Source organism: Bacillus rossius, assembly GCF_032445375.1.
Source record: "Bacillus rossius redtenbacheri isolate Brsri chromosome 9 unlocalized genomic scaffold, Brsri_v3 Brsri_v3_scf9_1, whole genome shotgun sequence".
Classification (NCBI taxonomy): Eukaryota; Metazoa; Arthropoda; class Insecta; order Phasmatodea; family Bacillidae; genus Bacillus; species Bacillus rossius.
Genome location: NW_026962012.1, coordinates 12,295,676 through 12,309,842, shown reverse-complemented (window position 1 = coordinate 12,309,842; position 14,167 = coordinate 12,295,676). Strand labels below are relative to the sequence as shown.

Here is a 14,167-nt window from a genome sequence, read left to right as displayed (position 1 = left end):
CCATGACAGCGCCGGCATACACTCGACATGTTATGCATGTGAGGATAGATATGCCAAAGAATTCCGGCGCAATACTTATTTTTACTCCCGTCCTTGTTTATTTCGGTGATTGGCTCAGCGGGTGCGGAGTCTCTGTCCTCTGGAGACAGCCGTCGACTGTAGCTGCAACTGCAAGGTGGGTTGCCTGGGCGGAATGTGGTCACCTCCCCCTCCCCCCAGCCCAGGTCGGCGAGTGGTCCGCCCACCTGGTGTCATCGCCGTCTGCTCCTGCACACGCTACACTACACTGCACTGCACTCGTTCTTGGTGCCCACGGTGGCTTACAGCTCGACATTGTGCAACATAGGCCTTAGTGACTGGGGGGACCCTCAACGGGTGTTGTCGCAGTAGTCGTATCGAACTCGAAGACGTTACCATGAAGAAATTTGTTCTTGTCAGTGTGACATCAATCGTTTTCCTTTCCTTTAAAAGCATTTTGTCGGGAAGATATATTTTACTTTTTTGAATCAAGGTGTTTCATTAGTACTTTATGCTATTTTATATTTTTTAGTAGTATTAGTTAAATTTAATCAATACGAGTTTCCATTTTACAAATTCTCACCTCACCTGGCCACTCGGTCTGAAATTTTATGAAAGGTATTTTAGACCAAGTGGCCATAATTCTCAGGAAGCACGAAATACATGCAGTTATCAAACCTATAATCAAGATTTCTGGATCCCTGACATCTACCGAAAATCTAGCCGGTGTGTACAAGATTCTACGTTCATGTAGAAAATTATTTATAGGACTAACTGGCAGGCGAATGATCACAAGAGTTAAAGAACACATCAGCGACTATAATCATGAAAACTGTGTCAAGGTAAATGTAACAAGCACCCAGTTATTTGTGGAAGCTCTGCTTCTGGCGTCACGACACACAAAGCCTCAGAGGGCATTTGAGGATTCGGCGGTAATGACCTCAGAATGTAACTATACCCTGATGATGGCGACTGCAACGTCGACCGAAACGTCGGTGGTATCTTTGCTTTCGACGCGGCTACAACCCATAAGCCAAGCAACTCCAAAGCCCGTAGTTACCAAACACAGTAAATACTGGACTTGGAGCGAAAAAGCGCCTGTTCAGCCTTTGCGCCAACACCACAAAAATAATCAAAGAAAAGTCAATTAAATATCATGATGTTTATTAATATAAGCATTTATTTTAACTAACACACGAATTTATTTTATTCGTGCAGTTTTCGTTCACGTGTATTTTTTCAAAAGATATAGCAATAACGGCGCTGATGAGAATTTTCACGCTGTTATGTTTGGTAAACTGTTACTTGTTAGTTTCCGACCGTCAATTGTAAGCAGTACGTGATCTCTGGAAGAGACACGTGTTAAACAAAATAAATTGAACAGACCCTGGCCTAAATCCGACCACGGGCCTCTTTGGTGCTTGAAATCATCATTTCAGTTACATATTGTAATTTTTGATCAAAGGTAAACGACAAACGCATTAACCACACGGCAGTGGGATGGCAACCATTATTTCTACAAATAAATTCGAACGGACTTCTTGTCATCAACCAATGGTCGGTAGTTCACGATTAAATTCTACATTGAGGTGTTATTTCGTGGTTAGCAAATATTTCGCATTTTTCGCGATTTGGGGTAAATTTCGCGTAAAAGTTCGCAATGGCTCCAGCGATGGGAGATCCTCCTCGTACCTAGGATCGTCTTGGGGACGCCAGCTTCATTCACGTGAGTTAGCATTTCGGACACGGAGACGGAAGTAGTTGTAGTGGCAGAACTGTGTAGTGGCTCTCAAGCTGTCCTAGATGACGAGAACCGGTCTAGTTCCCGAAACGTCACAACTGTTCCGCCGCCTGTCACCTGCTCTCAGTATTTTATATTGCTTGTAAGTAACTTCCTTCATGTGGGAGTCAAGTGTTCGTGAATAAACATAATGTAATACTTTGCAAGTGACCGTCGAAATAGGTATACGACTGATAGGTACTGCTTTGAGAACTGTCAAATTTGAGACTAGTAACATATACCTATAGACATAACATATTTCAGGACTTGCCCTTACATACCTACTATTGAAGACAAGTCTTAGCATGGTTTTCTTTGACACATAAATGGTGATTTATTTAAAGGTTAATAATTTAATTTATAATGTTTTAGCTCAAGTTTGGTGTGTTACGGTTGGCGGGTCGTTTTTCCTGAAGCTCTGCACACCGGGACACGTAACTGAGTGCGCGAGTTGGCGGTGACGTCATTGTTTTTAGGTATTTTTACAATCTATATCATAGGTAGTTTTATTGTTAGTGGTTTAGTAAGGTTGCGGTCATTTTTAATGAACATTCTCAGTTCATTATTTGTCTTTCGCATTGTAAAACCTACTTTTAATATTCTAAAGAAAATATATTTTGATATAAAATTATCTACATTTAATTTTAGAACATTTCTGATTATTAATTTGGCTTTATTAACATTGGGTGTTTTTGGTATTTGATGATTTACCGGTTTGGAGCGATTTAAGATTTTTAAAGCAAAGCTCCCAGCCAGTGTTAAGCCCGTGGACTGTCGCCTTCCAGTCAGGAAGAGCCGACATCTTGTGTTATCGATTCTAATGTCTCGGTTGTCGATGTTACATTAAAATAAACTAAAATAAAATAAAAACTAGGTGAAACAAATTTCGTCTATCGGCGCCCAGGGGCTAAATGGCCAGGCGACGTATACAGTCACAGTTCCAGGTTGTTGCCTCAGACCTGCGCAGACGATGGTCTGTCGAGTTCGTCTCCATTAGAAAAATCCTCCGCCCCATTTAGCTTTTATTTTATGGCTAGGCGGCAATAAACAGTTACTCACCCCTGACAGGTAGGCAGTCCGCAATCCGAGTAAGTAGCTAGTTGTCACGTGCTGCCTATCTCTCAGGGAGCCGGACTTAAAAGGAGTCCGCCCACCTAGCGTTGTTGCTATTTCTTAATTGGATTGAAACCAGTACTCAGGGAGTCCACATTCTGGAAATTCAGGGAAGTGTGAATTGTTAGGGAAAATAAGTAAATTTACGTGAAATCCTGGAAATGTCATAGAAATTACTCAGTGAAGTTGGGGAAAATGTCATGCTCGAGTCTGCATTCAAACAGACTGAAGGCATATTTTAGATGGCGTTTTTTCGCAAGTTATTAACACTATAAAGTAGTATATAAAAGGTCCTGTTTGAACTAGACCAGCTATAGGGATGATGGAGGTTGAATTTTCTTTATGTCTTTCAGAAAATTGTAAAATATGTTAAAAAATAAATTTAAAAAAAATTGTCTGGGAAATTTGTAATTTTAGTCATGAAAATTCAAGAAAAATAATAAACTTAGAAATAATAATATAAGTAGTATTTAATCCGCGGTGGTTTTGACGTGAGAACGTCAAATAAATCGATGAACGCTGGCTGCACGCACGAAAAAGTGTCCCATTACGCACACTGTCCCGTTACGCTGTGTCCCGTTACGCTCATTGTACGCTTGCGCCGCATCTATCTCTCTTCCACTCGATTGGAACAACCATCGATTTCACTTTTTCGAGGCACATTAAACTTGAAACACTCCCATTCGTTTCCTACTTTTCCTATCATCGTCCTATCCTTAACAGAATAACACAGATTGGAAGAAGTTAAATAGCAAACATGTATAAAATTTATAGTTAGAATAATCTCTTCGTTAAAGTAATAAACATATTTGAATTAATGAGTGCAAATAAAAGTAAATTTATCAATTAAATTGTAGACTTCATTTCACTCCTTCTTTGTATCCATACAAAATAGTGATAATTCAATAAAAATGACTCAATTTTATTCATAAAGGTATGCAATCCTTTCATCAATGTTTTGTTATGATGTTGTCACGTTAAACTATCGTCCTTAAACCGACTTTACAGACAACCAATTTTTTTTTCTTCATCATTTTCAAATATCATTAATGCTCGCTCCCATATCGAACATGTTTACAACTTCGGACAAACTATTCATCCACCCCGCACACAGACGGCGTCACTTCGCTCCAGGGCAACAGACGTGCAGGTTCCCGACCCGACCACAAGCATGCACGCCGTCAGGTCAACTGTCCTAGGTCGACACACGGCGTGCCACGCCCCGGGTCCACTCTGCAGACACAGCAGCGCGAGGAATTATCCTGCAAGTCCTTTCATTTGGGAACCCGCGGTCCTCCCGCGGAGATATTCCAGATCCTCTTCCATCATTACCGTTTCTCATTATGCTGCGGTTGCCGCCTCATTATTCAGGAGGAAAATCCTGAAGGATCATTTTCTTCTGAATTTAATTACCAGCCAAAAGAAAAAAAAGAAGAGAATGAGCTTTTCCAGTGGCGGACGAAGCTTCAAACTTCTGGGGGGGGGGGGGGAGGGGGTGACTGGTGGTGTTTGGGGTGGCAGTTAAATGGGGAGTCCGAGATTTTGAAAAAATATATATCCCTTAAAAAAACTTGTTTTAACGCGTTTCAAACGTCCTCAGAAATCACTATATAAACAATAATTTTTATCTTATTACTTAAGTATTATATTATAAAAAGTACAGTAGTATTTAAAATGTATAATGGTTCTGTGTGGGTAAGCCTCAAGCAGCGTGGAAAGGCCCGTATGAAGTCTTGAAACGACTAAATGATGTGGTCTACTGCATCCAGAGGGGAAAAAAGGGACGAGTTAAGATGGTACATTTGGACCGATTGAGATAATATGCCAGAAGAGATGTGTTACCTGTTCTGGACGAACAGGTTTAAGGAGGGGGATGTGTTGCGATCGTGGGATGCAAGAGAGCGACGCGCGCCAGTTACCTGAGCAGCCTGGCTGTTCCACACGGCCACTGACGTCACACGCATACCTTGGAGGATTATAGCGGCCGGCCTCGCCACACTCCCTGCCCCCACGCCGTCTTTCCTCGGCGCTGTTACCTACACCCGAGTGGTCTGGGAATTCCGCGGGCTTAAAGAGGCCATAGCATGGAGTGGCGTGAATGAGCGTCGCTATTCTGGATGCTTCGAGCATCGGGTCGGCAGGGATGACGCGACGGGCCACAACCACTCCAGTCAGTTCCAGAAAGGACTGCCACGGGTATAAAAGCGACGACGACGGCCTCCGCGGCAGTTGAGTTCCAAGAGCCGAGTTGAGTGAAGTGCGAGTTCGGCGAGGAGGCAGAAAGACCACAATTTGCGAGTGTTACTGAGTGGCGAGAGACTGTGTGTGTGTGTGGACAGGTGCAGTGAGGAGTGAGATATGTAGAACTTGACAGTTGTTTAGTGATTTGTGAACAGACATTAAGTGGGGTGATCTAATTAGTAATGTAAATATCAGTAATCAATAAAACTGTATAACATTTATTTGTTTTATCCTTACGAATACGTTTTACTCACTCGTAACAACATAATAGCTTTACAATTGTTATGCATTTATTTTTATTGATATAAATAATTATAATTACTTTTAATTACCGGTAATTGATATTGTTGTGATCTGTGCAGGCTGGGTCCAGGCGACATGAGGCTGTGCGTGCTGTGTGTTGTCTCGCTGGCGCTGGTGGGGGCGCCCCCCTCCCTCGCCCAGACCAAGGAAGTCACGTGAGTACCCCCCCTCCCTCTTTACAACCCACCTCTCTTGCGCGGCGACCTCTTATCATGACCCATTCAGTAATTATAACCAAGCCATATCTTAGGACCACTTTTTCAACGCATTTAACATCAACAGATTCTGTTGAAATGATTTAATATAAATTATAATTTACCACCTTTAATTTTTTCACACTCTTTATCCTTCATTAACTATTTTTATATTTGCCAAATCACACTCTTTAGGTAAATTAGTTGTGTATTATTTATCCATTTTTTTTTTTACTACGCTATATTTCTTAGGTCGCAATTTTTTAAGTCATGTGTATTATGCCTATAAATGGAATTACCCCGTGGGTTAAAAATAAAACATTTTTATTTTTATTCATCCATCAATAAGATAAAACGCTAACGCTTTAATAATTTCAGTGTATTGAAGATTGCTTCCACATTCACCCTCTCCCCTTTTTTTTTAAGTTTCTGAATTATTCACTCAACGAAAACCCGTTATATTATTTCATAAGGATGAGCAGTCTACTACCAATCAGAATTGAATTCTTTGTATCATATTACACTGGGACTAGAGATGGAAAGAAGTGATGAAGTGAACCATAACTCTTACCTGCGACTCCGTCACTTTAATGCAGTAAGTAGCTTAGTCTACGTGCCTCATTGTATGTTCGTGCTACCATATTCGTTTCCTATTTTCTTAAAGTGTATTGTTGTGGCAGGCTATGAGACACTAATGTCTAGAAGTTTCTCTATTTGGTGACTCACTTTGCTCTGTCCCTGGAATGCATAGCTAAAAAACTTTTAAAACTTGTTTTAAAAAACCTTTTGGTCGGTACTCAAACTTCCACTGTCTCAGTTGTTGATTGCCTTCAAATGAATATTTCCAATATGCTTGCCTTAAGCAGTTTCAATAATTATTTTTCATTTCCATTTTTATGAAAATTTTGCCCCCTGCGGCACTCGATCCAAGTGGACATCGACACCACTGCGTGGCGTGTTTGTGCGATGTGACACGAGTCCTCAAGCATTTCAACTGAACACGTCATGTTTCCTTCAAACTCGCACACAGCACAAATATGAACCATTCACCAACCATCTCTGTGAATATGACAATGACACTCAACATAGCTAAAGCATATTCCTGGTATTATCACAATGATTTTATGTAAAAATATCTCCTATTGTGTGCAGTAGCGTAGCCAGGATTTGTGTATGGAGGGGGGGGGGGTTAAGAAGCATGGTCCCCCCCCCCCCCTATTTAAGCGGGGACCCGGGGTCCTCCCCCGGAAAAATTTGGATTTTAAGGTGTAAAATAGTGCTATTTGAGCAGTTTCGGTACTTAACTTTAAAAATTGTAATGGTAAAAATATTATTAATTTTTTAATAAATTTTTTTTTAGTGATGAAGTAAGAAATTAATTAAAGATATTTTAATCAATCCAAGTGCCTTGTCCACGTAAACTCCAAATAATAAATCATGCTCGAAGCTAGAAATAAAAAAAAAGGAATAAAAATGTTTGGGTTTCGGCAGAACTGGCCTATTCCTGGAAACAATTAGCTTTAGCTTGAAGAGTTACCCAGTTACCACCTGCTTATAATTACCGCGCTGGTTAAATACAGTAGGTGTAAGATATTTGAAAGCTTGGGACCCGTCACGGCGTCACAACCTTATAGCTTCTGCTCGAGACAGGGTTAGGGGAAGGGAAGGAGAATCGGTAGATGCTCGCTTACTCTTCCCCTCCAGTGCAGTGGCCGGTGATGGCAGTAAGACACCCAGGCTTTTAGCTAACCTGCTTTCAGATAAGAAAAAAAAAAGGTGATTAAGGAGGGGGGGGGGGTTAGAAGCCCTAACCCCCCCCCCCGGCTACGCCCCTGATTGTAAATAATCAAGTGAAAGGAACTTTCAGTCGCTTCATTAAAAAATAATAATAAAATGAATCCTTTTTTAGTTACTTACCTCAAAAATGTTTTTATTATTTTTTGTATTTGCCACTGGTGTAACCAGCCATGTGCTTATTGTCTTAATATTTTTTTTATTAAAGTACGGGGCCCCAAGCTTGTAAGTTAAATAATTTATTGTTTTGAAATATTGAATACTCATTATCTTTGTAACTTAAGTATGTTCATCATGATGATATTATTTTTATATAAAAAATAATAATTTAAATAAGAATAAATGGCCTGAACCGAGACATAAAGGTTATTATTTCTTGTAAAATCAGTTCCTTTTCGTGATTTAATTTAATAAATATTTGTGGTATTCTGTTGGTTGTAAGAACCACGTGATGAGTCAGTCGGCATTTCCTCTCTACTCGTTATTTCTTTGAATACAACAACAAAGCAGTGCCGTTGAACCTGAGATCCCGGAGTCTTCCGTCGTGTTTTTACCTTTGGTGAGGTTTGGTAAACCGAACCAAGAGTAAGTTATGGGCAGAGTACACCTGCACGAGGTTGTAGTGAGTGCCGGACGTGTTCGCGCCGCAGCCACCAGGAGATCAAGGAGGCGATCGTGGCGCTGGTGCGCATGTTCCGCGTGAACGCGGACAAGCTGGAGCGGCACGAGTCGCGCGAGAGGCACCTGGGGGAACAGCTGAAGAAGACGCTGGCGGGGCTGGAGAAGAGGCACCGCGCCACGGACCTGACCGTCGACGCCGTGGCCAAGGCGGTGGGCGCGCTGGACCAGAGGCTGCAGGACATGGAGCGAGCCGCGCTGCAGGTGCCGTGCCTCGGATACACTCTTGTCATAGATGCACTAGTGCCGTAGACGACCTCGTGTCATAGAACCACTCGTGTCATAGAACCACTCGTGTCATAGAACCACTCGTGTCATAGACGCACCTTTGTCATAGACGCACTCGTGTCATAGAAGCACTCGTGTCATAGACGCACTCTTGTCATAGACGCACTCTTGTCATAGAACCACTCGTGTCATAGACACACTCTTGTCATAGACGCACTGTTGTCATAGACGCACTCTTGTCATAGACGCACTCTTGTCATAGAACCACTCTTTGTCATAGAACCACTCGTGTCATAGAACCACTCGTGTCATAGAACCACTCGTGTCATAGAACCACTCGTGTCATAGAACCACTCGTGTCATATACGCACTCTTGTCATAGACACACTCTTGTCATAGACGCACTCTTGTCATAGACGCACTCTTGTCATAGACGCACTCTTGTCATAGACGCACTCTTGTCATAGAACCACTCTTTGTCATAGACGACCTCGTGTAATAGACGCACTCTTTTCATAGATGCACTCGTGTCATGGATGCACTATTGTCATAGACGACCTCGTGTAATAGACGCACTCGTGCGCGCGGGGCCGTAGACTAGAGATGTGATCGGGACAGTTGTTTGTATCGCCAGATTTTGTACATGATAAGGTCACGTTATCCGATATTGTATCATAAAATACTTTACATATTTCTAAATTGCTATTATTTCTTGTACTTTGTATTCAACTTAACTCGTAAAATTCAGAGGTACGAATTCGTCATGTTGGTGTTTGACGACAAAATAAATATAATAAGCTAGACTTAGGTTCATAACTTAGCAAAAAAAAATATTAACGGTGAAGTTATTTACTTTCATTACAAGACTATTACGTTTGTGACATAATATGATTGTAAATATTGAAAATCGCACGAGATTTTTGCTCTGAATACCTTTGAATTACCAATTTACGAACTAACCAGTTCAAACATAGACATTGGCCGACTAGTGTCAACTGCGCACATGACTTAAGACTGGCCAATATAACTGTTAAAATCTGCTGATTTTGAGTTACGTTACCAAGGACTACGTTTGTTTACAAACGGTATTCCAACTGTTATGAACTTTAATTAAAAATTATTAGAAGTTAACTAGTAACTTCTTTACATGCAGGGTATATTAAAACCCACTTATAATGAAATATCAAATACTCATAGCATTAAAACTTTGGAAAATGTGGTCACATGTCAATTACAGCGCGGTCAGTGCATGCGGTCTATTAGTCTGCATGCCATACGAACCAAGTATTCACACCTGCTTAATACACGGTACCTGATTTGGACACTTCTTTTGTTTTCACGTACAACCTTTTGAATGTGGATTTGATCCTAAATCATCTCCACGAATCCCGTTCTTGGATCAGAAATTACAAATGTGTATACAACTATAAAATATTAACATGAAAATTAATTTAAATCTTAAAGAATTGTGCTGTAGAAAGAAAAGCTTATTGAACAAATATAAGCCATCTAATGTTCGTTAAAAATATTAAAAATTTATTGCTACTTTTTGTAACTGCAAAATATAATCTCAAAACATGACAAGGGTGTTAAGATTATGTTTTTCCTACAAAAATAAAATATATCCATGCATTAAATTAAAACCAGTTATTAATTACTAAATATTTTCATTTGCGAAGAAATTTAGCACAATAATTTATTTTTTTCTAAGTAGCAGATAGTTATTATTTTTATTATTTTCTATTTATTATCTTTGCTCTCGGTGCACGGAATTAAGTATAATTTATAATCATAAACATATGAAAACTTAAAAAAAATTCAATACAATTTTGGACAATCCTTAGTTAACATTGAAATGTGATAGCGCAACGTTCTAAGTAGAGAAAAGAAAGTTTTCGTTGCCGTTGTAGTGTCACAACTCTGCCTAAACGTTCGATAAATCTATCTTGTTATTAACTATGTTGTTTGGTTTTTGTATTTCAAACATAATAATATAACAAACTAAAGTGAGAGTAGTATTTAAATGTATTTCCGAGCCCTGGTTTAAATGACTGACCGAACTCTGACGTCACGACGGCCATCTTAGATGACCTTAACCTTGAACTTCAATTTTTTTTCAAAATTTACCAAAATATTACTCTAAAATTTCCAAAATTTGCTAAAATTTCGTTTTTAGGAAATAAATCCACAAAAAACTCAGAAAAATAATAACATTTCCCTGTTTGAGGGGGGAAAAACCGTAAAAAATTCAAAAATTCGAATTTCAAAATACTCCCCCCTCCCCCCAAAAAAAGAAAATTCCTCATAGCGGCTTAATTCCCCATCGTCTAGCCGCACTAAACCACCTACATCATGTCCGCCATCTTGTCGTCTGCTTGAGGTCGCCATCTAGGATTATGACATTACAGCCGCCATCTCCTTTTCGTCTGCTGGGGGCAGCCATATTTATTTCCAGTATTTGCTTCCAGGAACGCTAGTCACATCGTCTGCCCGAGTGTACTGCCGCCTTATTGGTTTGAATATCATCTTGGCCGCCATCTTGGAAATTCGTAATTTAGATAGACATTCAGAAAAATTCCAAAATTCATCAAAAAATTCACCTTTTAATTTATTTATTCATACGATCTATCCAATCCTTGGTTCGATACTTGATTTATGGAAAAGAAAATTGATTTTTATGTAAAAAATAATAATTTCAATGAAACTGATACAAAGTCCTAAAAGAGGCTTAAAAAATTCTACTAAGTTGCAGCAAGCTGGCAATCTTCGTTTGAAACCAACACAGTGGAACGTCACTATTCTTCAACCCCCCCCCCCCCCTGAACTGTTTCATGGCCTGTTTTACACACCTCAGTGAGTAGTAAGTAAATACAGGTCCGAGGACAGATTTCAGGCTATGGAGCCGGAAGCAGACCATCATTTGGATTATGACGTCACGGCGGGCATCTTGGATGACCTTGACCTCCAACTTTGCCAAAATTTCTCAGAATTGGCAGAAATTTGCAAAATAAATTCTCCCAAATCCTACAAAATTTTCAGTTTTTTTTTTAAAAAAATTCCCTATTTCTATTGAAAAATTCTCGTTTGAGGGAAAATTTACAATTTTAGTCATTAAAAATGCCAGTGGCTTGAAATGTCCGCTTAAAGACCGCATATACGAGCCTCCATCCCTAAGCCTCCAAGGTCATGACCTAGACAATTATAATGCCATGGCCGCCATTTTATTGTCTCACCGATAAACTTTTAGCTACGACCGCCATCTTTAAAATCCATATTTTTATGCTAGGAAATCGGGAAAAAAATTAAAATTAATATTTTTTTTTAAATAAAAACATACCACCATCTTGAAAAATCGTAACTATAATCGGAAAAATTTTAAAAATAAAAAAAAAAAACAATTCAATATAAAATGTTTATTAAAAAAACGCTTTTATGTCATGGAGTCTTCGATTCGAACCTGTCGAGACCAAAAAAAAGAAAAAAAAAAGAGGAATGGATCTTTCCTCCATGGATGCCACCGACAGACTGACCTCCCACCACAAATGCCAAGGTAGATATTGCCAGCTAGAACGATGTGACGCCCGTCACCTAATTTTTGTCTGTTGGAAGTCGCCATCTTGCGTCTGTCTGCTGGTGGCTGCCATTTTGTTTTCGTGTGCTAGAGGGTGCTACTCTCTTATTTTAATATTTATCCGCTAGAGTGCATTAATTATTTATTGCCAGGAACACCCACTATCTTGTCATTTGGTCGCCATCTTGGAAATCTGTATTTATTTAGCCGAATATTAGTGGAAATTTCCAAAGTTAATTTGAAAAATCTGAAAATAATATACTGAATTATTCAATCAGTTCCTGTCCTTGGTTCGATACTTTATCGATGCAAAAAAAATTAATTTTATGTAAAACATATTTTAATAAATATGATAGAAAGTCCTAAAAGAAGCTTAAATTCATCTAAAACCAGCCTACAGTAAGTCGACGATGACATTTGACATACATATTGGAAATTCGTAATTATTTTGCTAGAAATTCGGGAAAAATTCCAAAAATCATCAAAAAAAATCACTCATAAATATAAAGATTTATTCGATTGGTATCCATCCTTGGTTCGATACCTGACAATTACAAAAAAATACTTATTTAATTAATTATGTTGAAAATCCTAAAAGCACCCGGATTCCTCGTATACCAGGCTCCGGTAAGCCGATATGACCGCCAATTTGGTCTTGGTCTCGGCCCTACTCCTGTCAAACTCTACAGCGAGGGAATCAACATTTTTTATCTAGTCTCACCAAGTTTAGTAGGTATTTCTAGCTAAATGATAAGCCACAAAAAAGTTACACATGCATAAAAGCTACATACACACATGCTATTCTTAGGAGTTATATATTCAAAGAGATGAACCTTTTTTTCTTTCATATAAAAGGAATTGCCGTGATATTCAATTTTTTTTTAAAACTTCCCCGTTTCAACCCTCTTTGGTTGGATTTTGAGTAATGCAACTTTTTAGGTCATGTGTCAGCTTGAAAGTACTTCCTGCGTATATCCAGAAGTTGTCGTGTTGCTAACATGTGGACATGAAGGTTTGAGTGAGACTATGACCTGCAAGGGGTTTCCACCCCTTTTCTTTCTTAACCCAACGCTCTTAGCCGTTAGGCCCTACCACCCTGGGGCCCCCACGGGCGTGGATGCGGATCACGCCTCATACGCAACCAGGAAGGGCGTTAGAGCTCTGGCTATACGCAGGGGCTGAGGAACCCATCCCAGCATGTGTACCACCTCCGGCCCCCTACCCCACTCGGCTGACCAGAAAGTTGGATGCTCCCTTAGCCCTCCGGCTACCCCAGTCTCGCGCCTCACGCTGGGACTCCTCAATCCACCCAGCGAACCCGCGGTCCGGCGGAGGCCTACCCGACCTCTCCCGGCCACCCAGGCTGGTGGTCCGGGGTTTGAGGGTGACTGTGTGCGCGTGTCCAGCGAGAGGAGGAGCAGCGGCGGCAGCAGCAGGCGACGCTGGAACGCGTCCAGGCGCTGACGGCCCGGGCCCTGCCGGCCGAGGGCGAGGAGGCGGGAGCACCTAGCAGGCGGCTGGACGCGCTGGAGAGCAGCCTCAGCGCCCGTCTGGACCGCATCGTGCTCATGCTCGACCCCATGAACGCCAGGAACGTGTACACCACCGACGAGGACATCGCCGCCAACGGCAGGTACTGCGTCTTGTCTTCCACCCGTCTGTGTCCATCTCACCACGCTGCGGGACACGCTTGGGCGACCACTCTTCTTCAGTGGTATTACAATTATCATGTGATAATGTGGCGATCAAAGGGATACATGTGTGGTTGCCTTGAAAATAGATTAAAATTAGTTTTAATGTTTGGTAAAATGAACTCAATCGTGGTTACTGTTCATTAATATTATTTCTACGTTGATAGTATCTAACATGAACGATATTACTCAACCTGTTATTAAATTAATATCTTAACAACCGAATAAAATAAAACTGGTTAAACTTGCGCCTGAAACAAAATTTAAATTGAATTTTATAGGTTACAAATTACCAAACAATTATGTAACAGTGAGCTTAAGGTTAAGGATGTAGACACCATTTGCGAGATTACTGATTTCAGTTATGGATGTTTCGAAAAAAGAAATGTTCGAGTTCGAAGACACTCACGCATGTTGCAACAGATCGCTACGCCATTTTTCGTCTCCCGAATTCACAGTCATAGAACAGAGACGGTAATCATGCAGAACTCCTAGATGTGCCGTCTCGGCTATCAAAAAAAAAAAAATAAAAAAAAATATTCCACCCGACGCTGTT

General features: G+C 40.4%; 1 protein-coding gene across 1 annotated transcript in view; it reads left to right on the top strand.

Annotated features, from left to right (window-relative positions):
* LOC134542558 (uncharacterized) overlaps positions 1-14,167 on the top strand; it is a 237,757-nt gene that overhangs the window by 215,234 nt on the left and 8,356 nt on the right. The window contains exons 3-5 of the mRNA XM_063386920.1: positions 5,515-5,610; positions 8,094-8,325; positions 13,327-13,553. Of these exons, the coding sequence (XP_063242990.1) occupies positions 5,531-5,610; positions 8,094-8,325; positions 13,327-13,553 (539 nt within the window). The 5' untranslated portion in view covers positions 5,515-5,530. The remainder of the gene's footprint in view (positions 1-5,514; positions 5,611-8,093; positions 8,326-13,326; positions 13,554-14,167) is intronic.